At 49.6% G+C, this 26,940-nt stretch overlaps 1 protein-coding gene across 3 annotated transcripts in view; it reads left to right on the forward strand.

The window, feature by feature from the left end:
* The first annotated feature begins 5,554 nt into the window (after positions 1–5,554).
* The window catches only part of RGS9 (regulator of G protein signaling 9), a 29,090-nt gene continuing 7,704 nt past the window's right edge, over positions 5,555–26,940 (forward strand). For all 3 annotated transcript variants that reach the window (XR_003529553.1, XM_027654593.1, XM_027654594.1), the window contains exons 1-12: positions 5,555–5,674; positions 10,604–10,700; positions 13,474–13,524; positions 13,694–13,800; positions 14,528–14,579; positions 15,615–15,673; positions 16,065–16,141; positions 17,579–17,660; positions 17,856–17,918; positions 23,578–23,607; positions 24,255–24,316; positions 26,487–26,600. Coding sequence is in view for 2 of the 3 variants with exons in the window: in XM_027654593.1 (XP_027510394.1) it covers positions 5,612–5,674; positions 10,604–10,700; positions 13,474–13,524; positions 13,694–13,800; positions 14,528–14,579; positions 15,615–15,673; positions 16,065–16,141; positions 17,579–17,660; positions 17,856–17,918; positions 23,578–23,607; positions 24,255–24,316; positions 26,487–26,600 (857 nt within the window). In the remaining variant the exon portion in view is untranslated. The remainder of the gene's footprint in view (positions 5,675–10,603; positions 10,701–13,473; positions 13,525–13,693; positions 13,801–14,527; positions 14,580–15,614; positions 15,674–16,064; positions 16,142–17,578; positions 17,661–17,855; positions 17,919–23,577; positions 23,608–24,254; positions 24,317–26,486; positions 26,601–26,940) is intronic.

Raw genomic sequence — 26,940 nt, forward strand, 5'->3', positions numbered from 1 at the left:
TTCCTTTTAGAGAATCGCCGAATCAACGAGGCTGGAAAAGACCTCTGAGACCGTGGAGTCCAGCCTTTGGTCCAACGCCCCCTCCCCTGTGCCACATCCAGTCTCTTCTTAGAAAACACCTCCAGGGATGGGGACTCCACCACCTCCCTGGGCAGCCCATTCCAGTGCCTAATCAGCCTTTCTGTGAAGAAATTCCTCCTGAAATCCAACCTGAACCTCCCCTGGCACAGGTTAAGACTGTGGCCTCTTGTCCTGTCACTTGTTGCCTGGGAGCAGAGCTCGGCTCCCACCTGGCTACAACCTCCTTGCAGGTGGTTGTAGAAAACCCATTCCAATGGCCAGTCACTCCCTCTGTAAAGAACTTCTTCCTAATGTCTGACCTAAACCTACCTCCCTCTTGTTCTACTGCTAGTTGCCTTTTAACTATACTCAATTTGCTTTTAAGACTTTTTCTCCCTTTTCCTTAAGAAATCCCCCAACTCGCTTTGAACTTAAGCTTGAAATTGAGATTTTCAGCACCGTTTCTGGAGCAGATCCAGGCTGTGCCTCCTTGCTAGAGCGAGATTGCTCCTGAGGAAACACTCACAGTGAAAGAACATTCAGCCACAGGGTGCTGCTGTGTAATGGAGTTAAAGGTTTATAGATTCACATGATCATAATTTTACAGTGCTTCGCTAATAGAGAACAAAGTTGAAGGTGGAGAATGACTTCATAGAATCATCAAGGTTGGAAGAGACCTTTAAGATCACCCAGCCCAACCATCCACTCAGCACCAGGTCCAAGATGCCTCTTAAACACCTCCAGGGATGGTGACTCCACCACCTCCCTGGGAAACCTGATCCAATGCCTGACCACCCTAACAGTGAAAATTGGTTTTTCTAATGTCTACTCTGAATCTCCCCTGTTTCACCTTGAGGCCATGTCCTCTTGTCCTCTCACCGTGGGCATGGCAGAACAGACTAACTCACAGAATGAATGTCTTTCCTCAACTGAGGGGCCCAGAACTGACACAGGACTCAACACAGGAACAGTAGCAGACACTCCTGTCCATGTCTTCCTCCCCATCCCTGGCCCTGGCCTTGGCCCTGGCTTCACATGGGCCTGTTTAGTCTAGAGAAGAGGAGACTGAGAGGGGGATCTCATCAATGCATATAAGTATCTCACAGGCAGGTGCCAAGAGGACGGTGCCAGAGTCTTTTCAGTGGTACCCAGTGACAGGATGAGGAGCAATAGCCATAAACTAAAACACAAGAAGTTCCACCTCAACATGAGGAGGAAATTCGTTCTGTTGAGGGTGACAGAGCACTGGAACAGCTGCCCAAGGAGGGTGTGGAGTCTCTCTAGAGACCTTCAAAACACACCTGGACACGTTCCTGTGTCACCTGCTCCAGGTGACGCTGCCTTGGCAGGGGGTTGGACTGCATCATTCCAGAAGTCCCTTCCAACCCTAACTATTGTGGAATTATGGGATTCTGTGGAAACGATCCCCAGGCTCAGCTGTCCCTGCTGCTGCAGGGAAGGTGCCAGGTGAATGGCCCAGAGAGGTCAGCCCTCAGTCAGGGGGGCAGGATGGCACTTGCCAGCTAAGCAGGTTTTGTTGTCGGTACAGAAAGAGAGTAGTTTTTTTAAAACACTTTGAAAAATTGGCACGTACTTCCTCTTTGCCTGTCTCAGAGGAGCTTCCTGGTACTGCTGGGCTGTGGCACCAGGCTGAGCAAACACTCTGGGTCTGGCCTCATGTGGGGCTGCACGGAGACAGTGAGCAAAAGACAGTGGAAATCTTTATCTGTTACTGGCTTTACCACATGGAAATGTCACTTTGCCTCAATTGGAAGGACCTTCAAAATCTGTGATGAGTATCAGTGTTATCTGCAGTGAGTATCAGTGTTCACACCTTAGAGTTTGGCTCCACATGGAGGTAAGTTCCACAGGAATTTTTTCATGTGGCCTTACCTAAAAAAAAAAAGGCATTTCTCTTAGGAGAGCAGGATGTGGTATAAAATTAATGCAGTGACCCAAGGAGCACATACTGGTGGTCTTAGTACAGCTGTGGAAGCCAGACATTCCTGAGCTCTGGTCTAAGTTTTAAAACTAATTTTTTGACACAGCTCTCATCTCCAGAACTGCAGAGGTCTCCTGAGTTTCTACAGCCAAGTCATCTAAGTCTTGGGTAGTCCCTGACTTCCTCCCTCCTTTCCCCTTCATGTTCCCCTTGGCTGGGCAGCTCTCCAACACCTCCCAGGTATGTCATTCCCAATCTCCTGGCACAGGAGCGTGGCTCTCAGCGTGCTGCACAGTGGGAAGGGCTATTCCTGTGCTGAGGATAACGGTGTTCCCTGGAGAGGGCTCAGCATCATCCAGGTCAGGTGTTACCCCAGCTGCATCCTCCCACCGCAGCAGCTGGGCTTCTTCTCTAAGGCAGAGTGCGTAAGGTCTTTCTCTGTTTGGCTTTTTTCCTTCCTCTTTGCCACTTCTTTCCTTAGCTTTCCTGGAAAGCCCAGGAGTGACGGGAAGCAAATGCTGCCCATTTGTGCTCACAGCTCTTCCCATGTGGCTACTAAGGAAGCTTCTCATTTGAGTGCTTGTACCCCACCAGGCAGGACAACAGACCCTGGAGATATTCCTTTAACCATTGCCTTGCTGGGAGACTCGAGACTGTCACGTCTTTATGCCACAGTTTGCACAATTTTTACTTCTTTTTTTTTTTTTTTTTTTTTTGGTAAACTGCTTTGAAATCTTCCTGGAAGGAACTGTGTGCTGAAATTGAGCCTCCACTTGCTGCTCTCATCGCTTCACTTACGTTACTCCTTCCTTCCCCTCAGGGCCGTCCCCAGTTTCCTTAGATAGAAAGGTAGTTTACTCACCACATGCCTTTTGTGTTGCATGATTCAACTTCTGATGTGTGAAGAAGGGGCAACCACGTAGGAAACGTGATCTTTCAGAAAAGGGGGGATTCCCTCCGCAGTGCTCTCCACGAGAGAGACTGTCGAGAGTTGTGAGCGGGTCTGCTAAGAACCATCACAGCTTGTGGGGCTTCACAAGGAGAGCAGAGAGACAAACCCCACCTCTCAATCCCCAGCCCTGTGCAGGCTGAGAGGGTTCTGTGGGCTCTGCAGAGCTCATGGACATGCACCATTGCCCTGTGATGTGATGACTACGAGTGTGTTTCCACTACAGCATCATTTGCCTCCAGCCTGGGCTATGAACATCCATGGAAACTTGCAGCTACATAAATAGCACTGCATTTACAGCAGAAAGTGGGTACTGGGAGGTAAAGGCAATTCCCCAGGGAATGTATTTCTACATAACCTGTGGGGCGGGAAGGCCAGGATGAACTTGGGGAGTCAGAAATCAGCAGGGACCCTGCTGCTATTGCTGTTCTCCACCACTCTTCCTGCTGTTCAAGTCCCTTGCTTTCTCTACCAACCAATTCACACATAAACAGCCAGACTGTGTCAGGGACTATGGAATTCTTTGCTTTCCAGAAGTGTGGGGTTTGTGATTAGAGGCCCAGGAGTGTCTGCCCTCGACAAGCCTCTATAATCTGATTTACGTGCCTCATGCTTCACGTGGCAGATCTGCCCAAGAGCATTAAGCACTGGGGTGGTTCACCTGGGCACAGGTGAAATGTGGTTCATCTCTGACTGTCTGTTTGGTGCTGTGGGTCATTCGCAGATGTTAATAAAGCTGACTTTACATTGGACATCTTCTATAGCAGGGACACCAAGTAGCTTTATAATAAAGAGAGAAATATCCAGAAGCTTTATTAAAGCTCATCAGAGACAACTAAAAATGGAAAAACCCCACACCTGATCTACGAAGGGGTGTCTGGGGGATCAGCAGGATTTAAAATTACCGGGATCTTTGGAGCTCAACAAGGCTGAAGAGCTCACACCTCAGCATGAGCTTTTCAGAGCTATCTCTCCTGGATTTCCTGTAAGACAGTTTTATTTCTGAACTCATTTGTAGACCCAGTTTTCAAATGTTTCTCATGAATAAGGCACCTGTATTCCTCAGTGGAACCATTAAAGTCAGTATTTTGGGTTGAAATGACCATTCCTCTGAGTATGTGGGGCTTGTGCAGTTCGTGGTGATTGATCCTTTGCTTAGGCCAGTGTTTGCACCTCACCTGGAATATTTCTGAGTCCTCCCACCACCACTTGTATAACAAAACAAGTTGTTCTGTTTTAAACTACAAATGGTTCCGAGGAACAGCAGGAAGGAAATCCCACCGCTTTCTGGAGAAACCGGGAAAACAGAGCTCTTGGTTTCCCAGTGCTGCCAGTCAGGTGCTGTTCCCCCGCCCATGGGCATGAGACAGCTTGGTTTTGAGGAAGCACTTTAACCCCATGGTCTTCCTCTCATCACCATTCGTCACCATTTCCCCACATGGAAAAGCCACCAACTCCCCAAACCGCCCAGCTGGCTCCTGCATCCACAGCTGAGCTGCCCGAGGTTGGTGGCACTCAAGGGGCAGCACACGCACCACAATTCCCAGTCACAACTCCTTGGTGCCTGTGTTCAGCCCAGCTCCACACCAGGAGTGCTTCAGGGGGAGATTCTCCCCTCTCCAGAGAAACGAGCAGTGCACAGGGGCTTTGCCAGCTGCTGCCTCCCCAACACCACCTGCTCTATGAAAAGGGCTGTTTCCAGTGTGACTCCCAAACTCAGCTCTCCTGGACTGCTGCTGGCACCCAGCACTTTCCAGAATGACCCCACACCTTTGTTTTCTCTGTCACTTCAGCTCACGCTGCCCCCCAGCCTGACCCCCAGAGCCAGCTGGCATCCACAAGCTCTGCAACAGGTCATGGCCCCAAACTCCCGGGATTGGGGCTGTCCCTGCTCGGACCTCAGACACCCAATGGTGCCCCAGGGGAGCTGTGGCCAAACAGGATGCTGTGAACACAGCCCACCCCGGCCAAAGTAGCGCCAGCGCTGCCCTGGGCACTGCATGACCCCACCCGGACCATCGGCTTTCCATCAGCCCCCATCCCTGCTCCAAACCCAGACCTAAGGCCCTGCACCCAGCGCTGGCCCCCTCCTTCCATCTCATTCCACTCCATTCCATTGCACTACACTTTATCCCATCCCATCTCATCCCATCCCATCCCATCCCATCCCATCCCGTCCCATCCCATCCCATCCCATCCCATCCCATCGCCATTCCCATCCCATCCCATTGCCATTCCCATTCCCATCCCCATCCCCATTCCCATTCCCATTCCCATCCCCATCCCCATTCCCATTCCCATTCCCATCCCCATCCCCATCCCCATCCCCATTCCCATTCCCATTCCCATTCCCATTCCCATCCCCATCCCCATTCCCATTCCGATTCCCATCCCCATTCCCATTCCCATTCCCATTCCCATTCCCATTCCCATTCCCATTCCCATTCCCGGCCCCTCCGCGCGCTCCCTCGAGCGCCCCCACGCGGCCGCCGCGCGCCCCTTCATGCAAATGAGCGCGGGGCGGCGGGCGCTGATTGGCTGCGGCGCGCGGCGGTGGCGCCGCCCCCGGCGGGTGTGGGTGCCCGCAGCCAGGTGCGCCCGGCCGGGGCCGCTCCGCCGCTGCCTCCGCTCCGCCACCGCTCCGCCGCCTCTCCGCCACCATGACCGTCACACGGCTCGACCAGGGCCAGCGATACCGCCCGCGGATGGCCTTCCTCAAAAAGGTGAGCGCCGGGACAGCCGCACCGTTATGGGCATCAGCGCTGGCGGGCACGCCGGTGCCGCGTCCGGGCGGGGCGATGCGGTGCCCGGGGCAGCGCTGGCTCTGCTTTGACTGGGGTGAGGTGTGTTCACAGCATCCTGCTCGGCCGCGGCTCCCCCGGGGCAGCTCTGGGCGTGTGGGGTCCGAGGGGTGACAGCCCCATCCCCGGGAGTTTGGGGCCATGACCTGTTGCAGAGCCCCGTGGACCCCAACTGGCTCTGGGGGTCGGTGTGTGCTGAAGTGACGGAGAAAAGAGAACTGTAATTTTGTTTATTTTTATAGCTTAGCCTCAGCTGAATGATTCTCCTGACACGTTTCCTCCCCCTCCTATATTTTTCCCCCAAACCGCTCAAATGTGTTGTTTCCCAGGGGAAAACCCATCACCTGCAGTGCCAGGCCAGTCAATGCAGCTCTGGGCCAGTTGGTCCGGTGTGTGGTTCCCAGTGTTTGCAGCTGATGTCTGCTTTCAGAGGATGTATTACAGCCAGTGTCTGCTCTCTGCCTCCTTCCAGTTTTTCAGAAATGAGCGTATTTGTGACCAGAAGCACTCTAAGGCGTGGGAAGAACTATTGCCCACGCTTTTGGGTGTGATGTGTAATTTTGTAAAGCATTTGGTGGGGTTTTTTTTCTGTAGCATTCATTCAAAAGCGTCGCCAGTTGTAGTAAACTGGTATCTGCAGATTTTAAAAAGCAGAGTATTAAGCTAGCTTTTCTCCTACTCACCTCTCCTGCCTGTGGCTTATCCTGTTGAGTGGAATTAACTGAATTTCCAGTGACAAGTATGCCCAGCGAGTTGCTGTTCCAGTTGTAGTTAGCTCTCCTCAACGCCCATGATCTAAGGAGGATTCCAGGGGTGAAGGGAGGGGAATTTGAGGCTGTTCAATGCTAAGGTATGAGCCTTACATAGCAGTGTGTGCTTTTCACTGCTTTTTGGTACAAGCAGTGTGCTTTTTACGCCAGAGGAAGTAAAGAGGGTATTTTCTTTGATGCTGAGTCTTGCAGGGTAAATTTGGCTGGGGAGCCCTGCCAAGGGAAATACTCTGGGCTAAATTCTGCACTGAGTAATACTCTGTGGAGTCGAGTGCGGGGGTGCAGAGGAGAAGCTGTGTGCTTTGAGAAAACAACCGCCAGCAGCTGTGCTTCAGCTGCTCTGTGGGAGTGCAGCAGCCTTTGCAAAGTGCTCCAAGTTCCTCAGGTGGGAAGACCTGTCAGAGTACAGCAAATTGCTATTACAGAGCGTTCACCACTCACACACAGAGCAAGCACCACTCACACTGTGAGCAGCGAGGGGGTTTCAGTAGTGCCTGTGCTTTGCTGGTCTAAGACCTGTTAGCAGCAGGAAAGGAAGCTCCTGGGTGGTCAGCAGAAAGGCCCTGGCTCTCATCTTTGCTTTTGTTCCTCCTCTGTTCTTTCCAGACCTTGGAGAAGCTGTGTTTGGAGCCTTGGCTGTTCTGTGGCAGTGTGGTCTGTGTGCAGCCAGCCACGTCCTCAGAGCTGTCTGGGTACACCAATCACCCTTACAGGTTGCCTGTGGTGGGAGCTGAGGATGCTGAGCATCCAGTGAGCACCTTACAGGCTTAAATCCACAAGGACCTAAAATCCTGGAGAGGAGCTTTGTTAATTGCTTAAGCCCGTGCTCACGCTTTGCTGCCAGCTGACACACAGGGGATCCCTGCCCTGCTCTCAGGCTGCTGGCCCCGTGTGCCTTTCTGTGGTGCTGCTCCAGCATGAAGCTCATGATCACAGCAATCCTGCCACTGACACGGGGAGAGGACAGGGGGTTGCTTTAGCAGTGCTGTGTTCTTGCTGTGAGGCTGCTCTGCACGACTTGGGCTCGATGTGGAGCTTGGTCTTCATGGCTGAACCAAGGGGGGGATTGGAGAGCCCCCTCCAAGGCCCTGCAACACCTGCTCATCCAGCAAACACTCATGCTGACACTTAGGCTGCTTTATTCTATAAACTGTCTTGGTAAGAAGAATACTGGCACAAAGATCTGTTGGGACAGAAGCCCCTGAAATGTGTTTTGGCTGGATGCACTTGGCTGGGTGCTGGGAGAACTTCAGTGAGGCCAAGCCCTTGGTGCCTGTGCCTGCTCCAGGATCAGGGTCTGGCTCTGTTGGGCATCCCCTGGCAAAGCTGGAAGCAGGGCTGTGCTTTCCTGCAGCTGCTGGGCTGTGTGTTTTTCCTTGCTGTGCTACAGGAGCTGCATTGTGACTCATACCTTCTGCGTAGGGCTGATGGATTGGATGCTGTTTGCCTTTTCCTCTGCCTCTTCCTTGCTCTGGTTCCCAGTGGCTGCTCCCAAAGCTGCACAGCAACCAGGGAGGGACCATCCCCAGCCTGGCTGGAGGCTTTTCCAGCCAGGCTTGGCTTCTCAGGCTTAGACCTTCCAGCAGCTGCTGGTCCTCATCTGCCTGGGCATTTCCCAAGCTGTGAGTTTGAGTTTTGCTTTGCACTCAGTGAGCCCTGTGACTTCCTGCAATTAGATGGGGGACAGACAGTTTTCCTGTTGCTCCTTTGTGGCTTTCAGGGTGAGGTCACCTCCATGAAGAGATTCTTGTTGCTCTGAAGGGAGAACTCCATGTGCCCCATGGTGGCTCTGTGCTTGAGGTGAGCTCTCCCCAGAGCCTGGCTCCTTTGGAAGTCCTGATATTTACCTCTGTGTGCATCTCCACCCACCAGCCAGCACCAGGAAGTGGCTTCTGGCTCTGCAAAATTCAAAGCAGGCAGCTCTTTCCTGGCTGAAAGCGTGACAGAATGTACTGGAGCCCTGAGCAAAGCAAGGAAATGCTCCTGCTGGGTTTTAAGCAGCCCTCCTGGCCTCTCACCGGTGCCAATGGCAACTCCTGGTCACCATAATCACCAGTGTTCCCTTAGGAGAAGAGACAGGCTGAGTTTTGATCAGCAAGGTGAATGGTTTTCAGCCCTAACAGCAGCTCCTTCCTTTTTAATGCATATAATTTCTCCAGTGACAAGAGGGAGTGTGGCAGGGTATGAAGGCGACAAGAGCTGCTGGTTGAAGGAAGGGAACACGCTGTGCTGGGAGGCTGTGTGGGTTTCTGAGCCAATTCCCTGCTTTCAGCTGGTTAAAGACCTGTTTGAGCCCACCAGGGTAGAACAGCAGCCCTGTGCTGGAGAGGGATGTGCTGTGCCACTTGCAGGGAACAAATCCTGCATGAGCCTGGTGGGACCTGCCGGGTGGTCGCAGCACTGGGGTGTGGTGGGGATGAGCAGGGCTGTGTTTGCCCCCTGTATCCATGTGCTGAAGTGTTCCCTGCTGAGTGACTGTGCAGTTATAGAGAGTAAGTGACTTCCCAAGATACCTGAGAGGCTTAGAGGGAACTGAATCTGAATTTCCTAAATTAGCTCCCTGCCTGCTGGACCATCCTACCTCAGCTCATCCCACACAGCTCCACAGGCATCTCTCCATGCACAGCCTTGAATTTGCTGAGGCTGAAATTGTGGGTTCTGTTGAAAGGCCTAAGAAAGTCTGCATCACTTTGGGTCTGGTTTTGCTATTTTAAATTATTTTGTATACGTATTTATACAAATATTTGTGTGAAGTTTTACCAGGCTTCTCTGTTTTAGTATTAATTTGTCACTGCCTTTAAAAGCAGTTGAAAACCCAGTTTTACTGGCAGGCCCAGGGTGCATCCTGTCACTACAGCTTAAATCCTCACTGAACTTGGCAAGACTTGGGAACAAAGTCACTGTGGTGCCTGTGAAGACAATGCCCTTCATTATGCGTGAGTGTCATCAAGTCACACTCATTAAATCCTCTACTCCTAGTTAAAAAGCTACAGCCTCACCCAAAATGAATGTGCAGAGAGACCAAATTGGTCCTGTTGAAACAGCTTTGATTTAGTATCTCTGGAAGCAGAAGACAGAAAGAAGAGCATCATCCCCAAAACCAGTGCTCTCACAGCACTCGGATGATCTAAAGCAGGGAGGTGAGGAGCGTGGCCCAATCCACCCATCTGAGCAGAGGATCCCAAGGGGAAGCAGGGGTCTTGTGCTTTTGGGATGGTGCTAGTAGGAAGTCAAATAAAAGATCTTTTAAAATAATTAAAGATAATTGGAAACCAGAAATAGAAGAGGTCTGGCCCTGAGGGTGAGACTCATTCTCTGTTAAAAGCATCACTCAGGAGTCCAGGTGGGAGATGCTGCCAGATGGGATGATGTTGCTCTGGGTGGTGTGTCTCTGCCCCATCCCTGGAGGGACTGAGCTCTGCTGCCCATAGACCCTGTCTCAAAGCTGTGTGTCTCAGGCTGTGCTGTCTCAAAGGACAGTTCTCATCCCCCCCACCCCCCAGTTTGAGCTTCTTGCTCAGCCCCAGAGCAAAGCAATGTGCTTCTCTTGCTCTTCTGCAGTCCTGCCTGGTGATTATCAGCAGACCAGAAACAGAACCTTTGCTGTTTGGTCTCCAGCCAAAATATTGCTTATATACATGGTGCATGGTGCAATATCTACAAGTCTGTGCACAGCTGGGGGATCTGTACAATAGAAGCACAGATTCTATTTCCTCCCCTTTTTTTTTCTTTCAAATTGCCCCAGCAAAGATCCCACTGAGCTAGAGAGGAACATTTATGGGTAGCAGAGATTTTATTTATTTCTTTTTTCTGAACTCAGCTCTCATGGAGTGGTTGCATCCTGTCCCTGGTCTGCTAACCCTGGCTGTGTTCAGTGGGAGGGAGCGACCCTGTGAGTCAGTGTGAGAGCTGATGTGGTTTGGAGGTGGCATCTCTCATGGCAGGGGGGAGGTTTGGAGAGGGTTGTGGCTGTCAAATCCATTCCTGTGGCACACCACTGCCCACCCCTCTGGAATGCTGCAGTGGTCCTGGGGCTCCCTCCTGCCCACTCCTGTAATCCATCCCATCCCATGCTTTGCAGATTGAAGCACTTATGATGGAGATGCAGAGTCCAGACACAGGCATCAAGACACAGACACAGACAGTGATGGTTGCCAGCATCCCACATGCTGTGACAGGTAAGAGCTTCCCTGGGGGAAGGGACCTGGCTAAGAAAGTTCAGCAGAGAAAAGCTGTGTGTGGACCCCATGGCCAGGGTTGCTAGTGCCTGGCTGAATGCTGGAGCCTTTTTCCCAACAAATATTCACTGTACATCCTTTGAGATGTACCTGCTCCCTTTATCTCATCCTCACTTGTGTCTCACTTCATTCCTGCTCTTTGAGTCAGAGACACAAAGATTGATAACTTGCACTTTCAGCTGTCTCCTGGGGGTTAACTCAAGTGACCTTGCTTTCTTTCAGCATAGAGGTGAATAAGTACTGCAGCCTCCAGACTTATCATATTCCCAGTGAGGCTGGATCACAAATAAAGATAAATATTAAAACCCCATTAAAATAAGCAGCCTGGAGGCAGACTGAAAGATGGTACTTTAGAAATGAGCAATAAGCAATTAGTCTCCCATTTAATGTTTACTCCTAGTAATAATTTTTCTTTAGTAGGCAGGAAAACACAAAATACTCAACCCACTTCTGTGCCTCTAAGTGACAGCTTTGCCTCATTCAAGCAGGCTGAGGAAGCAGCAGACAGGAGCTGTGCTGTGTTCAGTGTTACAGGCAGCTCTTATCTCAGCCTCCTTGTGCCTGCTCCTCCTTTGACTGGGCACTATCAGTACCTCTGCTTCCCTGTGCTCCAAGCCTCCACAAAAGCTCTTGTGAGGAACCCTCTGCTGTAAATATTCACAGATACTCTTACCAAAGTTTCTTCCTCCCGCTTTGGTCTTTCTGCAGCGCTTTGAAATTCAGAACAAAAACTCCCACTGAAACCAGTGAGTTTGCTCCAGGCAACTCAGGAGACTTTCCCCACTGTGTTTGCAAAGTCTGGTAGGCCCTGGGTGTTGTTTGCCCCAATTTTTTTTTTTTTTTAAAGGCGAGGATGCAGAGCCACTGAAGTCTCTTGCCCATGGGTAGAGTCAGTCGGTGAAAGGGTCAGGAAGAACTTGGACACATCTGAAGCTCGTTCTCAGCAGCACCCTCCATGCATTGCAGTGCAAACCACATCCTGGCTCACACAGTTATTATGCAGCTGAGTTTGGTGGAGGTTTGCATGTACAAAGGAGCTGGCCTTGCCTCCCAGAGCTGTCAGGGAATAGTTAAGGCAGCGCTGCAGGGAAGATTCCCCTGTGCTGAAGATGGTGTCCCACACAGATTAAGTGAAGGGGAACAAGAACTTCTCTTGATGTCTGCCCAACATAAAATACCACTTCCTAAAAGTCCATGGCCAGCTGGTGTGGAGGGGCAGTGCCTGTTGGCACTCATCCTCTTTGCGTGCTGCCTGCTTCATTCTGGTTCCTTAACTAAAAGTGCTGCAAGTTGCCTCTTGCATAAGTCATAAATTCTAGTCCACTTCTGAGAGGCAAGTGAGTTCCAGTCCCTTTGCTCACTGCTCTCTAAACTGTGATATTTTTAGTGCTGCACAAGCTGCATGGATACTGATGGACTACTGGCTGTTGCAAAAGATACTGATTCATGTCTGGCAAGGGTCTGGTGAAGGTACTGGAGCAGTGGACACAGATCCACTGGAGAGAGCCTGGGTCTGGTGGAGGCATTGGAGCTGTGGACACAGATCCACTGGAGAGAGCCTGGGTCTAGTGAAGGCATTGGAGCTGTGGACACAGATCCACTGGAGAGAGCCTGGGTCTGGTGAAGGCATTGGAGCTGTGGACACAGATCCACTGGAGAGAGCCTGGCTCTGCATGTGCAGGAGGCCAACTAGTTAAATTCACTCAAAGTCAGTAAAATGGCTCACAAATAAACCTCGATGTTGAATGTGCACCTTTGGGGGAAAGTGCTTACAGAGAGAGCTGTCTAGAAATGAGTGATGAGATAATCCTTTAATTTCATCTATTTCAGGAAGCTGGCAGTAGGATAAGAGCTCTGAGCCCCTATTAGAAAGTTAAGTCATCACTGCAATGTCAAGAAAGGTCGACACCTCAGTCTGCAATCCTAAGGGAGGTCTGGAAGGAAAGACCAGTAATTGATCAGGGAACAAGTGCATTTTTACCCTCTTTAAATGGAAGGAGGTTCATGAAATTTGCCCCCCAGAACATAAAACTGAAACTGCTGGAGATTTATGCTGACTGTGGGTACGACTCCTCACACTCCAAGAAAAGAACTGGGAGAGATAAAATGTGTGTGAATGCAGAAATCTTGTCTCCCTTTGATAAATCCTGTTACCACTGCAGCTTGGGTCTGAGATTCAGATATCCCTTCTGTTCCTTCAAGGACTCTTAGAGCACCAGTCACTGGTGTTCTATAAAACTGACACGGGACTGTGATCTGTGAATCTGGAGGTTCTTTGCAGTTAATCTTTCAAGACAAGGTGATGCAAAACAAGTGGCACTTCACCTTCCCTGGGTGTGAAGGCTGTTGCATTGCTTAAGGCACTTCACCTTCCCTGGGTGTGAAATCTGTTGTATTGCTTAAACCCTCTCTAAGCCACCTGTGAGGGTTTAGGTGCAGCTCAGGCCAGGTGTGCTTGTGCACACTCTTGCTGTGCCATCCCAGGGTCACTGCCTGCCTCGGGCTCCCTCTCCCAGGGAATGGTGCTGGCTTGGTGAGTGACAGGATGGCCAGTGGGAGACCAGCAGTGCATTTCATCTGTGCTGCCTTGTGTGGTGCATTTGAAAGTACATTTGCAAAAAGGGGTCTGTGCCCTTGGGGGGATTCAGAGCTCAGTGAGGGCTGTGGACTGGAGAGGTCTCATTTTCACCTGATGGGTTTTTTTGCCTTGCAGGTAATGATATATTGCAGTGGATCCTTCAGCGCTTGCAGATCACTGCAGAAGGTGGGTAAAAATGTGGAAATTGAGGCTTTTTCAGCTTCGAGTTACAAAACTTTAAGGTCTCCATAGACAAAACCTTTTGGATGAATTCTTCTCCCCTGCATAGGAGCTCACTTTTAATTCCAGTGCAGTGTTTCTGTGCAATCAAAACGTCTGCCTTCTCCATTTTCAGAGGCACTCCACCTGGGAGACCTGTTTGTCAAATATGGATACATCTACCCTCTTCAGGAGCCAAAGAACCTCACCCTCAAGGCAGATGGCAGCCTGTACAGGTTCCAAGTGAGTTGCAGCTTCTCTAAGCTGTTGTGAGAGGGTTCAGCACTAGTTTTTATTAAAAGCAGGCAGCTGGGGCAGTTCCCCAGGACCTGTAGTTGTGAGTCCAGGCTGTGCAGCCCTGCAGTTGTTCAGTGTGCAGGAGGAAGGGATCCACAGAGAAGCCTCAGAGTGCAGTTTACAGGGAACCTGTGATAGCTTCTTCAACTAAATTAGTGTACTTGTTCAGCTTAATAATAGCTCTGCTTTCTTCCAAATGTGTGTTCCCTTCCAGGTTTTAAAGTAGCAAATGGCATTGCTGGTTGGAAGTAGAATGATCTGGGATCATTGAATAATGAATGTACAAAAAGCACAGTTATAAGAGGATGTTTTCAGTGTTTGTGGTTGGACTGTTTCCACTACAATGGGAAATCAGAGTGCCCTCACTGGTACTTGGAATGAGGAGTCTGGTTCCCACATGGTGCCAAATCAGGCTCCAGCATCTCAATGTGAGTGCTCAGCCAGCAGGGAGAGGTTGTCCATGTTAACTGATGGGAGAGGTGGAGTGGATTTGATATTGGCAGTCGATTCTCCTGTAGCTGTCCTGCACCACCATGCCAGCTGACACACAGCTAAGGACTGAGGCTCTGAGTACAGCAGAGAACTTTCCTCCCTCCAGTGTGGGTGGTTCCAGGTGTCTCTTGGCATGAGTTCAAGGCCTTTGTGCACTAACCAGAGACTCATTTCTCTGCAGACCCCCTATTTCTGGCCTGTGCAGGGCTGGGCTGCTGATGACACAGACTATGGTGAGTTCTGCACTGCTCGTGTTTGGGAGGTGCAGGGAAAGCCCGTGGGTTTGTGCAAAGTCCTGCACCATGTTTGCTCTTCTGTCCTTGTGCTTTGTCTCCACATGCAATGACCAGCCCTTACATTTTTTTTCATGCTCTCTTGTGAATAATTCTCAGTAGTGCTGAATTGAGGGTGTGACCATCTCGTGGTGGCCTTGATGAGAGAAAGTGCTTAAGCTCTTATGTTCCACTAAGATCCATCTGACAGGAACACATCTGAATTACCTTCCTGGGTAGGGAAGACTTTAAACACAGGATTAGATTTCCCTGAGTAGCTAAGTGTATTCCTGGATGTGAGCCCAAGACTATCTTCCTGTAGATTTGAATCAAACCCTGCATTCAGAGATGGTTCTTTCTTTATAGAATGCACGGTGGCTTCCAATATCTCCTGATGGCTCTTTCCACATAAATCTTATGTTGCCTTTATGATGCTTTTTAGTGTAAAGCTGGTCATGAAACTTGGGCTGATGAGCTTGGTTTGCTGCCGTGGGCTGTGCAGTTCACAGACTGATTTGTTTACACCAACATTATCCTCTGTGGCTTTTATCTGCATTAGGCTGTAGATCTCCCGGGGAAATAAAAAAGCCCATTTTTAGATTGGAATGTTTTTATTAGAACTTGAGCAAAACACTGGCCTGTGTTCGGGAAGCTTGGAGGTCAAACTCTGAAGAACCTCAGCATCTGAAGGATTTGGTCCAGTATCCCTTGATCCATGAAAACCTGGCTGAGTTCCCAAAGGAAGGGTGATTCCTGGCAGGAGGCACACGCCACCGGTTCTGCCTGGCTGCTCCCAGCCTGGGCATCCAGAGTGAAAGCACTGAGTTCTTTTTTCTCCAGTGGGCTTTTGTGAGCCTGGAGCTCGTGGTTAGGAAGATATTGTAGCAGACAAAGACTCCTGGGTTTGTCATGTGGGTAGATTTTTAATTGTTTTAATTGTTCTTGGACTTGTTGGTCTAAGTATAACTGACTGCTTGTTTGCTTCTCCCTGCACAGCAATTTATCTGGCCAAGAAGAACATTAAGAGGAAAGGGATTTTGGAAGAATATGAAAAGGTGAGGAGATGCTGCACTTGTTCCATGACAAGCCCCTCATTTGCTACAGCTTTAGCCCTCTCTTGCTAATGGAGTATGGCAAAAAATCACCTCTTTAATTGCATGAGGTGTTACTCCAGCAGTATCAAAAGCCCAAATTTTGCAAGTATAAAAACAGCCAGTACAGATAAATGCTGGGAAGTGAATTATAATTTTAACAGGGGTAATTGCTCTCCTTGCAATGGGATTTTTGAACTGTTGCAATTCTTGTAATTACGTTCAGAGCAATCCAGATTTCCTGGCTCATTTACCAGCTTGGCCTCCTTGAGCTATGGAGAGTCAAGAAAACCCAGGCATGGGAGTGCCCTGGTCAGAATTTTCACACTAACTGCTTTTTTAATTTTTATTCCAGGAACATTACAACATGCTCAATCAAAAAATAAACTACAAGTGGGATTTTGTCATTATGCAGGCCAAGGAGCAGTATAAGTGAGTTGACTTGCATTCCCTCATTTGCATCACTGGGGAGGGTACAAGGAGCAGAGCTTGGCTGTCTTGGTGCACAGTTAAATTACCCCTCAAAAACACCAACTGCAGCTTTAAAATGACTTTTAGGAGAGGTTTGGATTTTGCACCTGATGTGGCTCCCTGAAGAAGCTGAGGTCTGATGCTGCAGTGTGCAAGCCCTCCTTAGGAACAGCTTCATTTAGCTCAGTGTTGTCCAGGAGCATTTGTGCACCAGGCCACTGGACTTAGGGCCTGTTGTTGGTCTGGGTCAGTTATTACTTGCACATCTCACAGCTGAATGGAGTGCCCTGAATGAAGAAAGAGTAAATGTTCCCAGCAGGGACTTCTGGAGAAAACTGTGAGGTGCATATTGAGACACCCAGCTGAAATGACTTGATTTTAGAAGCTGAATCCTTCAAATAGGAAAGTTGGTGAATGTTAGATGGGATTACTCCTTTGGGCATAGGATCTTTCCTACTCCTGTGGATCCCTTTTACCTCCTTTTACCTCCCAGCTCGGCAGGCACTGCCTCTGCTGTTCAGCAGCCTCTCTGTCTTCCCTGGGATGGCAGCCAAGTCCCCGGAATACAGCTCATCAGATAACTGTCTCATTAGACACGAGACTGTTGTTCTTGTAAATTGAGGTCAGACTTGGGCTAAGAGATGCCAAATGCAGCTTTAAAGTCAGATACCGAGCCTGTGTCTGAACTAGCAGATTAAACTCGTCTGCGGCTCTTTGCTGGTGCTGCTGGGGCAGACTGGTGAGAGCAGCCTGCATCCACCCTGCTCACCACAGCAGGGAGGCCACATGCAAACAGCCTGTTGGGAATGCTCCCTTCCCCATGCTAAGTCCCAAACTGTGCCCAGGACTTTTCTGGGAAAGAATTAGTTGGTCCAAGCCCAAACCCATGCTAGTGCCTCTTCTGTTTAATTGCAGAGGTGATTTGGGTTTTGGTGCCTGGGAACACTCCTTGGTACCATTTCCAAATAATTTCTTGTGAGAAATGGCCCCACTTTGCTGTGAGACAGGGATGGGATGTGTCCAGGATGTATCTCTGTGTGGCAATCCTCATATTTTGCCCGGGGACATGGGAGATGGATCAACATGAAGCAGCAGGACTGATGGCGAGTAGCGGATTGTCAGCATAAAGCTACCAAAGGGCTGCCTGTCTAATCAAAAGGGGATGTCTCTGCTCCCAGCTGAGCTCAGGAAGATGCTGATTTCTCAAAAGCCTTGTGTGGCCATGTGAACATGATCTGCAGCCCCAGAATTAGCTGAGGCAAGATGTGATCAGGAGGCAGCATCAGAGCGTCACTCTGGGACTCATGGGGCAGGGGAGGCTGGAGGTGTTCCCTGTTTCTCATCCTGCTGGTTTTAGGAGGGGAAAAGTCATGTATTCCCCTGTTGTTGGCTTTGCAGGGCAGGGAAGGAGCGGAAGAAGGAGGACAGGTACGCCCTGGACTGCCAGGAGAGAGCCTACTGGCTGGTGAACAGAACCCCCGTAAGTAGAGGATGATGGGGTGTGACTTTACTGCACTCCGAGTGGGGCATTCCCAGATTCAGGGGGCAGAGCTTCCCAGGGCATGGCTGGCACTGGAGCCCTTCAGGGCTCAGGGGTGTCCTCGTTCATTTGTGGGACCCACAGACTTTAAACCAAAAGAGTCACAAAGCTGTTGATGTTTCTTGTCCATCACAGCCGGGCATGCAGGATGTCCTGGAGTACGGAGTAGACCGTGTAACTGATCCCAATGAAAATAAGGTAACCCAGGTGAGACAGTTGTTTGGTTTTTTTATTCACACCTACTCAGTTTGTTCAGGAGGACACAGACAGTGTCCCTGGGATTGTTGTTTTTTTTGGGCATGACAGGCTGAGGTGTCAGCTCAGCTGTAACAGCCCAGCAGGCCAGAGGTTGAGGTCGTCTCGTCTGGGAGGTGGGGCCTTCAAAATAGGCTTTGGCAGCTTCTTCTGGCTTGAAATTACTTTGTCAGCTTTCTTGCCACACCAGTTAGTGTGGGTGCTTGGCTACAGGACATGTATTCTTTGCTGGTGAGACTGAATTAGGGAATCCTCTATCTCCAAGTGCTCATAGCTGCCTTTTTATTAGGGCTGAATGAATTGAGTGGGGTTGTGGGGTATAAAGGGTCAGGGGAAGGATCCAAGTTTAAAATCAAAGGACAGAATACCTCCAAAAGGGTAATTAATGTGTGGTAAGAAGATGAAGATGTTGGTGTGGTGGATGGGAGACACAAAATGTTGCCAAAAAAATGCATATTATAGACTTTAAAGAAAGAGAATTAAAGAACTGAAACCATGGAGGCTGTAACTGGGTGAACTGGTTTGGAGTCCACAATAAGACAGTTGCAGTCAGTGGATGAGGAGCTGGAGCTGCCTTTCCCTTTCTCCTTCAGTCCTCTGAAGTGATCCTGTATTTGTGCACTTGTCTATGTTCATTTGGAAGCAAAGTCTCAAAGCATCTCTCAGCAATTAAATGCAAATGTTACTGTGATCACACTCAAGGTATTCCCACAACTTCCCATTTTTCTAACAGCCTTTAAACATCTCAGCAGCCAGAGGCAGGATAATTGCTTTGGCCAGCTGTGTTCTGTTGCTATAGAGACTGAAAAGGAGCAAAGTGTAGGCTTGGGGTGTATTTTATTTTTCCTTGCTGTAAGTAGCAGCTGTTGAAAGCCTTTTTTAAAGTCTTTTTTAAGAGTAAAGAAGTGGTGGAGAGAGGAGTAAGCCAACTCCTCGCCTACGGTTTTACAGCTGACACGGAAAGGATTTTAGGTTTGCAAACGGTCTGAAAGCCCACAGCCATCTGCCAGCTCCAAGAGGAAGTGAGCTGAGGGATCTCTGTTCAGTTCTACCCTGGAATGAGAGGTGGTCGGTTCTCCCTGTCAGTGGAGACTCCAAGGAGGGCATAAACCAAAAGACACCAGCTTTGGGGTGACTTCACTGCCCTTCCCCTTTAAGCTGGTCTCTGGAGGCTGAGCTGAAGAGGGAAAGTTCTTCTTGCTCCTTTTGCTTTTGAGAGAGCGATTGACAACACATGAGACAGCCAAAAGCCCACATGGAGTCTCCTTTGGACAGGCAGCTTTGTTTTTTAACTTCTTGCAGGCTCCTCTCACAGACACCTGTGGCTCAACAGCTTTGGTGAACAGAAAGGATGGGCCAAGCTCTGATTTGTGTCTCTGTTCCTGCTCAATCCAACCTTCACTTTGTTGGCCAAATAATTGGGGTTTTTGTCTTGGCAGTTGAGAAAGAAAATTATTATTTTTTGACATCAGAGTGGCTTCTTTGAAGCTGATATTGGCACGAACATCTTTCACTTGCCCAGATCCTTTGGTGGGCTGCTCCCTCCCTGACTGATAGAGTCCTCTGGGGATAAACAAGGGCTCGAACTCCTTTGTAGGGAACTTTTATTACTGACCCATGGGCATCCCTTACTGTTATAATGAGTTAGGGGTTGTAGCTAAGGCAGAAGTAGCCATCAATCGAGCAGCTAATTAAGTGTTGCTTTAGCCTTTTGTTACCCAGTTCTCAGACTCATGATTGAGCCTCACTGCTCAGAGAGTTACCAGGCAACTGCCAGACCTGCTGAGTGCCTGCAGGTTCATGCTCAGTTTCTGCCTCCTGTAACCAGAATGTTTCTGAAAGGTGCTTTAGCTTCTCCCAAAATCGTTGTACTGGATTCAGGGGCTGCTGAATGAGATGCCCTGGCTCGTTATACACAGCAAATCAGCCACAGATCAACGAGTCGTTGCTGGCCTTTAATTTAATAAGTCTCTGTCAGTTTGGCTGATAAAGTTCTGCTGCATCATCACATCTTTGGAAAGAGCAGGGTCAGGAGCAGATAAACAAGAGGGGGGAAAACTGGCCTTTTGAGTGAAACTGGGCATGTGGACTGTTAGGGATTTGATTTCCAGCTGCTGGGCTGGATGCACCAGCACATTGGAGATGAGTGTTGAGATGATCTCGTGCCAGACTTGGGATTTGCCTCTGGCACGTGGGCTGTAGGGAAAGGCCACGTCTGCCCCTGAGGAGGGGTGTTGGTGTGTGCAGGGGCAGCTCTGTGTGCCACAGTTCAGCTTGCAATGTTGGAAGGACAGTGCCCACAGGTTTGCCTTGCACTGAGCTCCAGGGGGAGGCCGAGCTGAGCTGGCCCTGCCCCGTGCTTGTGCAGGATTCCTGGGATCAGCCTCACATCTTGAAGAGCTCCCTGCTGTGTCTCTGTCGGGATCTGCAGTGTCCTGGTCGGTCCAAAACGAGCTCTGGACAACAACCTCTGCTTGTTCTTCTCTCCAAGCTTCATCTGGGCATACACCCCAAAGCTGTTTCCAGCTGTTTATGAGCTGTGTAAACAGGGAATGATGGCCAGACAGGCAAAAACATAATGACCATCACCTCCCCGCTGTGGTCAGGAAGGCCCACGCCGAGAGCAGAGGAGATCCATGTGAATGGGTGGTTGGGAATTAGCAGATATCCCAGCTCTTGTCGGAGCTCGTGGCATCAGCCACGTGGATCAGGTCCAGGCACAGGCTCTGGAGCAGGTCCTGGCTGGCTCCCAGCTGAGCTCTGCAGCCTTTGTGTCCTGGGAGCGCTCAGCCAGAGGCACTGGGATGTGACAAGGCCGGGAAGGGTGTCCCGGGTACCAGGATGTGTCCCGGGGAGGAGGAGGAGGAAGAGGAGGAGGAGGAGGAGGATGTGTAACAGCTCGTGGCACTCGCCTGAGACAGACCCAGGCCTTTCACTAATTGCCATTTTGGTTTGAAGCCCGCGGGGCGGGGGAGCTGATCCGCGGTAATTGCGATAAGTCACTCGTTAAGGGCATTGCAAAATTAATCTCATTAGCAGAAATGAGCCTTTTGTTCCGAATATGATTTCCTTCCAAATGAAGGGAGAGTGGCTGGGTGGCACAGGGCACTTTGGCACCGCTGCAGGCAGTTGTGGGGGTGAGGATGGGTGGAATGGTGGGGACCACTGGCAGTGCTCAGCAGGACACAGAGAGTATTCGGGGTCACTTGTGGCAGCAGTGAAGCTGGGAACTGGTTGTGGGAGCACTGTGGGAGAAAGGGAAATGAAATGATGGGCAGCTCTGGGGTGAAGCAGCTGAGATTCTTCCCAGTTACTGTCAGTTTGGGAACTGGAAAGGGCTGAACACAGCCAGCACTTGCAGCCTCACGGGGTGCTCAGCACTGGGCTCCCCTTTGGCTCTGCTGCAGTTCAGTGGTGCTCAGCCCCCTTTTCTGAGTGAGCCTTGGCAAATCCCCTCCCCACCTCCATCACCCCACCAAGGCCCCCTTGGTTTTCCCAGGCCCAGCTGTCCACCACACTGCCCTCCACACTCAGACAGTGGCAGGAGGGGATTCTTGGTGTAGGGTGCACTTAAAAAAAAAAAAATAAAATCTTCCCTTGTTTGCAGACATGGCATTGGCTTTGATTTTGACTCACCCACATATAATTTTTGTATTGTCATAGCATTTTAATTCATGCCTTTCCTTTTCTATGTAACATTTAACTTACTGTGTTCTTCTTCTCTTTCCCACAGCTGTTTTGTCTTGTGTGTGTGTGGTGTGCTGCCAACCTCTCAGACCCTTCTAGAAGATAACAAAACTATACTGCCACATGAGTTGCCTCCAAGCCACTATGCCAGCACCCACCTCTCCTCACCCCACTGCACCAGGCCTGTCCAAGGCCCCACTTGATAAAAAAGTGGAAGAAAAATAGGGGTTTTTTTAAAACAACTAATGATTTTAATATTTTAAAGTCAATGCATTAGCCACACTCAAATTCCATCAAATGGAACTGCTCAGCTGGCACTTGTAAACCTGATGAGGCCTGGCTTATATCTCAAGTTCCCCAAGGAGACAGGGAACTCCTGTTGTGCAGGAGGCAGCTGGCCTGCAACAGAAACACAGGTCTCTAAAGAGGACACTTCTAAGACCGTAAATCAGCAAATTTCTCTGCTCAAGCAGGTGATTTTTTTTTTTGCCTTCCATTTCTGCAGTCTGTCTGAAACAACAACACTGTAGAAATGGGGGGAAGGAATGGTGTCTACGTGGAAGGTGACCTGGCATCAGGGGTACAGCAAAGAGCAGAGAAGGGTGAAAAGCTGTTCCTTGCTTATGGGTCCTCCCTCATTTATAAGATATCCCAGCAGCCTGGGAACCAGTGAGGGAGGTTTGCTGTCCTGTGTGTCCCTGCTGAGATGATGTGTGCTGCCACATTCAGAGCTGGTCATGGTGTTTCCAGCAGGAAAAGCTTCCTCCCTTTCTCAAAGCCAATGTGATTTCTGTTGGTGCTGCTCTGGCCAGGCTGGGTCAGTGTTAGGGTCAGATGGGTTGGCTCCATGGCAGTGCTGTAGAGATTGACTGATCTGCTGCATATCTGGCTCCTGCTGCTGAAATGGTGAGTGTGCCCTCCCAAAACCAAGCAAGTTTCAGCAAAATGTGCATATTTTTCTTCCACGTACAGAACAGTTTCTCCATCCTGAGCGGGACTCGTGATGATGGTTAAAATGCAAAAGCAGGTCTGCACCATGATGGTCCCCTCACAGAGCAGCCCTGGGGGAGCATCTTCCCTTTCCAAAAATAGAGGCAGCTCGGGGTGCAGGTTCTCTGGGGAGATGAGGGGAGAAGCAGGGCTGCCTGTGGCATTTGGTACCAGATGCTTCATCCCTCACCTCTCACAGACTTCACCAAGGTACTCTGCAGACTCCTGCCTGCCACAGGGTTACTTTGATAGAACTTCTGGGATGCTGGCTAAAACAGGAACTGAAGAACTGAAACCCCTCCTGAGCCTTTAAAGTCTTGCTGGGAGCATCCCTGACTTAGCCTGTCTTTCCTTCTCCCTTCTGCAGTTTATTTCACACAAAGTAACTGTGCTTCAAAGGAAGCTGTGTGAATAAACACCCTGCAGTTAATTTCTTGCCTTCAATTGCTTGCTCATTTGTGGATGACATGTAACATAGTCTGAGTTATTCAAATCACAACGTAAACACCCCTTACACAGCAGATACTGCTTCTGAGGCTTTTAATTGTGGTGTTTATATTTTGCAATGTGTTGGTTCCTGTCTCCTTTAGCTAATATTGAATGATCTAATCTGTGTCTCGTAAATGAATCTATTTTAGCTCCATTAGAATAACCCCTTAATTGAAGGCATGCAGGCAGCCTGTGATGGGAGAAGCAATGCTAAACAGTAAATACAGCTAATGGGACGATTTACCGTGTGTGGATGCTCTTAGCTTTGATGATACCCTGATTAGCTGAGCTGCTGTGTTTGATTTTAATTGTAATGAGAATTAATTGGAGAGCACTGCACAGTGGCAGCCCTGCAACGGTGTTTCCATGTCTCAAAAAAAAAAAAAAGGCAAATTTAATCACCCATCCCAATGTAATGGTTTTCTTTCTTTTACAGAAAAATACTATGGAAGCTTATAGGAGAGAGGTAAGTGGTGCTTCCCTCTCTTCCAGGTGTTCATCCTGTATGTGTTGCTTATACCAGTGTAGGATGGGGGCTCAAACCCCCTGTGCAGGGGGTGTTTTAAAAACAGAGTCCCTGCCCCGTGGAGGTTTTGGTCAGTGTGCTTTCAGGACATTCCCTGCCCCTGCACCTCCCAGTGCAGGCAGCCAGCAGCTCTCCCAGTGATGGGAAGGCTCAAGCAAGGACAGACACCAGGGCTAAATCCAATAGATCAGAATTAGTGGTGGGGAAATCACAGGAGATACATCCAGTGGCGCCAGCGCAGAGACAACCAAGAATCAATGATAATTACATGCTAAATCATCCAGAGCATTTGTAGGTGCCGAGGATGGTAGCTATTATTCAATTTTTATATAGCATGGGGAGCGCTTTTTAATTACTTGCACATTGCAAAATGCTTTTCTGATGTTTGCAGTAAGCTCAGTGAAAGCAGACATTTTAGTGAGGCAGTTTAGGGATTCTGTGATTCCTTGGACATGCAATAATTAGGGAAGAAGCAGTCCCTGCTGTAGTTAGCCTCACTACCTGGGAGGGGGCATATCTGAGGTTCAGATAGGCCTTGTCTTCATGTCTCCACGCTCCTAACCATGGCCATGTCTGATCCCTCTCAGATCATGTACTATCAGCAGGCCATTGGGAAGACCAGAGTGAAATCTTCTGTCTCTCTTGGAGGGTAAGTCCTGATTTCCTTCTGTCCACACATTAATTAGTCTTCAGTGCTTATCTCCTAATGAGATGATGAAGCTGTCTGCTCCAGCAGCTGGTGACTCAGCCAGGGAATCAATGTGGTGGCCTCATGCTGGGCTGTCTGGGCTCTGTGTTGTCTGGGCTGGGAGGCAGAGGAGGGATCAGAGTCCCAGGCAGGATGAAGAGGCTCCCAGGGAGCAGCACCAGCCCCTGGGTTGAGATTCCCTCTGAAATCAAGGGATGCTCAGGCTGGGCTGGGCTGTGGCGCTGGGACACAGCTCTGAAGTCTGGAAAAGCAGCTGAGTGGAGCTGCCTCGTGAGGGTCCAGCAGGGATGAGCAACCAGAGGGGAAAGGCTGACCCTCCAACTCCTGGTTGCCAGCCTGCTAGGCTGGATTCACCCCCATGAGTGTTCCTGCTCCATGGTGATGTTCACCAGAAGGCAGCAGAGCTGGGAAGTCGCTGCTGGTTCTGTATTACAGAGGAACACACTCCTCTCCATGACAGCAATTAATTAGCAATTCCTCTTCCCAGTGGGAGTGTTTCCTGATCAGATTCTTGATGCAGCCAGTTAAGTGCAAAGCATCCAGTCCTGGCACGAGCCATCTGTGTGTTTGCCAGAGGCATTTCTCACCTGGAGCCTTGTGTGCTGACCAAGTGCAGCCCATAGCACCTGTCTGGTTTCCACAGTCATTGCCACCAGAGATTCATACCAGATCTAAGATAAACAAGGTGCTCAAGCCTGTTCTCTGGAGAAGACAGTTGTGGATGAATGAAATGTGAGGGAGAATCTGTCTTCTGAGAGTCAGGACTTGGAGGGCACCAGCAGTTCTGCTCGTTTAATCTGTCACTGACTCGAGGTCACTTCAAACTGTCCTGCCTCAATTTTCCAAGCTGAAGCTGGGGACACCTGGCTACCTTCCAGGAATTTTGTGTTGCTTAACTGTTTGACAATGGGGCTTTTCACTCATTCATTCTGATGGGATTAGTTCTACCTATCACCTAGATGAAAAATCCTCAGGAAATTTGGAGCTCCATGTCAGCTGCAGGATTGGGTCCAAATCAGATTATTATCGATGAGCAGCAGCTGGACAGTGTGCACCCTTCAGAGCATTGCACTGATTTAGGAGGAGCTCCAGAGCACTAATCATCGAAAGGACAGGGCTGTGTTACCTGGGTTGGCAGGTTGAGATTTGTTTGATTAGAATATATGGACTGTAGTGAATCATGCAGGTGCTGGATGCCTTGGCATTTGCAGTGGGAAGATAGGATCGAGCACTTGTGTGCCAGCCCGTGGTTTGCTTTGTGCAGGAGCATTGTATAACTGCAGGATCTGTGCCAAAGTGCCCGTTAGCAACGGGCCCCTGGACAGTGCACTCCCAGCTCTGAGCACATGAAAGCACTTTGGCCTGGGAGGAATTTTAAACACAGAAACCAGATAATTTTTTTCGAGAATGAAAAAGGGAGGAGAGAGCTAAAATTCCAGGACATTAGTGAAATCGGTTGTAATTATAAGTCTGGCCAAGTTAGAAGGTAGAAGTGTTTGTCTGATTCCTGCTGGGATAGAGACAGTTTTGCTTTGTGCCAAGCCCTCAGAGCCATTTGCAGAGGAATGAGCTGTGTGGTAGGTGAGGGAGGAAAAGAAGAGCTGAGATGAGCTCTCAGGACTCCCTCAGTTTCCTGAAGCTCCCTGGGCTCTCCCACAGCTTGTGGGAATGCTGGGGAGAACCTACCTGAGTGAACACAGAGCTTGTGTTCCTCTTCTCTGGCACTTCCCTCCCAGGATGGTGCAGGATCAAGCCTTTGCCAGCTGGCTAGAGAAGGAGACAGAAACCATTCGGGGGCTTAGTCCCACTTCTTGAAGTGAAGGTGCAAAAAGAGGTGATTGAAAAGAGTCTTGTATCTCCTTACCCTTGAACTGACAAATTCACTGCTTTGAAAGACAGCCAGGAGATTTCTGTTTGGGAAATGGAAAAGGTTAACTGAGCTAATGAATCAGTTTTTCTAGGAAGGCAGGGGTCATGTTCCAGATCCCTGTTGCTGATAGGGCTGCACCTCTGAGGAGATCTATAGACTGTACAACCAGTTATGTGGTTGTGATGGGGCTGGCTGTAGTTCTGGCTTCAAATTAATATTTTGATTTTGGATTTGTTGCAGGATTGTGAAGTACTCTGAGCAGTTCCTCTCCAATGATCCTATTCTGTCTGGATGCCTCCCCAGCAACCCCTGGATAACAGATGACCCCGAGTTCTGGGATCTCAATGCAAAGCTGTGTGTATTTGTATTGTTTTGCCAGCTTGTGGTTTACACTGACCCTTATGCTGATAGAAATCAGGAAAGGGAACCACTGATTTCATTGTCATATCTGTTCTCTGATCATGAGCAAAGTGTTCCCTTTATGACACAGCTGGGCCACGCTAAAGAAACTTGGGAATACTCCGTGCTGAACTTCCAGCACTGCCTTCTTCAAGTGGAGCCTTCCTTAACATTACAGAAATTCCTGAACTGATGATGGGAGTGTGCACTCAGCCCCTGCTGAGTGTGTCTCATCCTCCCCTTGGATGAGTGAACTCCACCTTTACCAGCACAGGAATGGGATATGACCAGTTAC

The sequence above is a fragment of the Corapipo altera genome, unplaced genomic scaffold (genome assembly GCF_003945725.1).
Source record: "Corapipo altera isolate COAL_440 unplaced genomic scaffold, ASM394572v1 343, whole genome shotgun sequence".
Classification (NCBI taxonomy): domain Eukaryota; kingdom Metazoa; phylum Chordata; class Aves; order Passeriformes; family Pipridae; genus Corapipo; species Corapipo altera.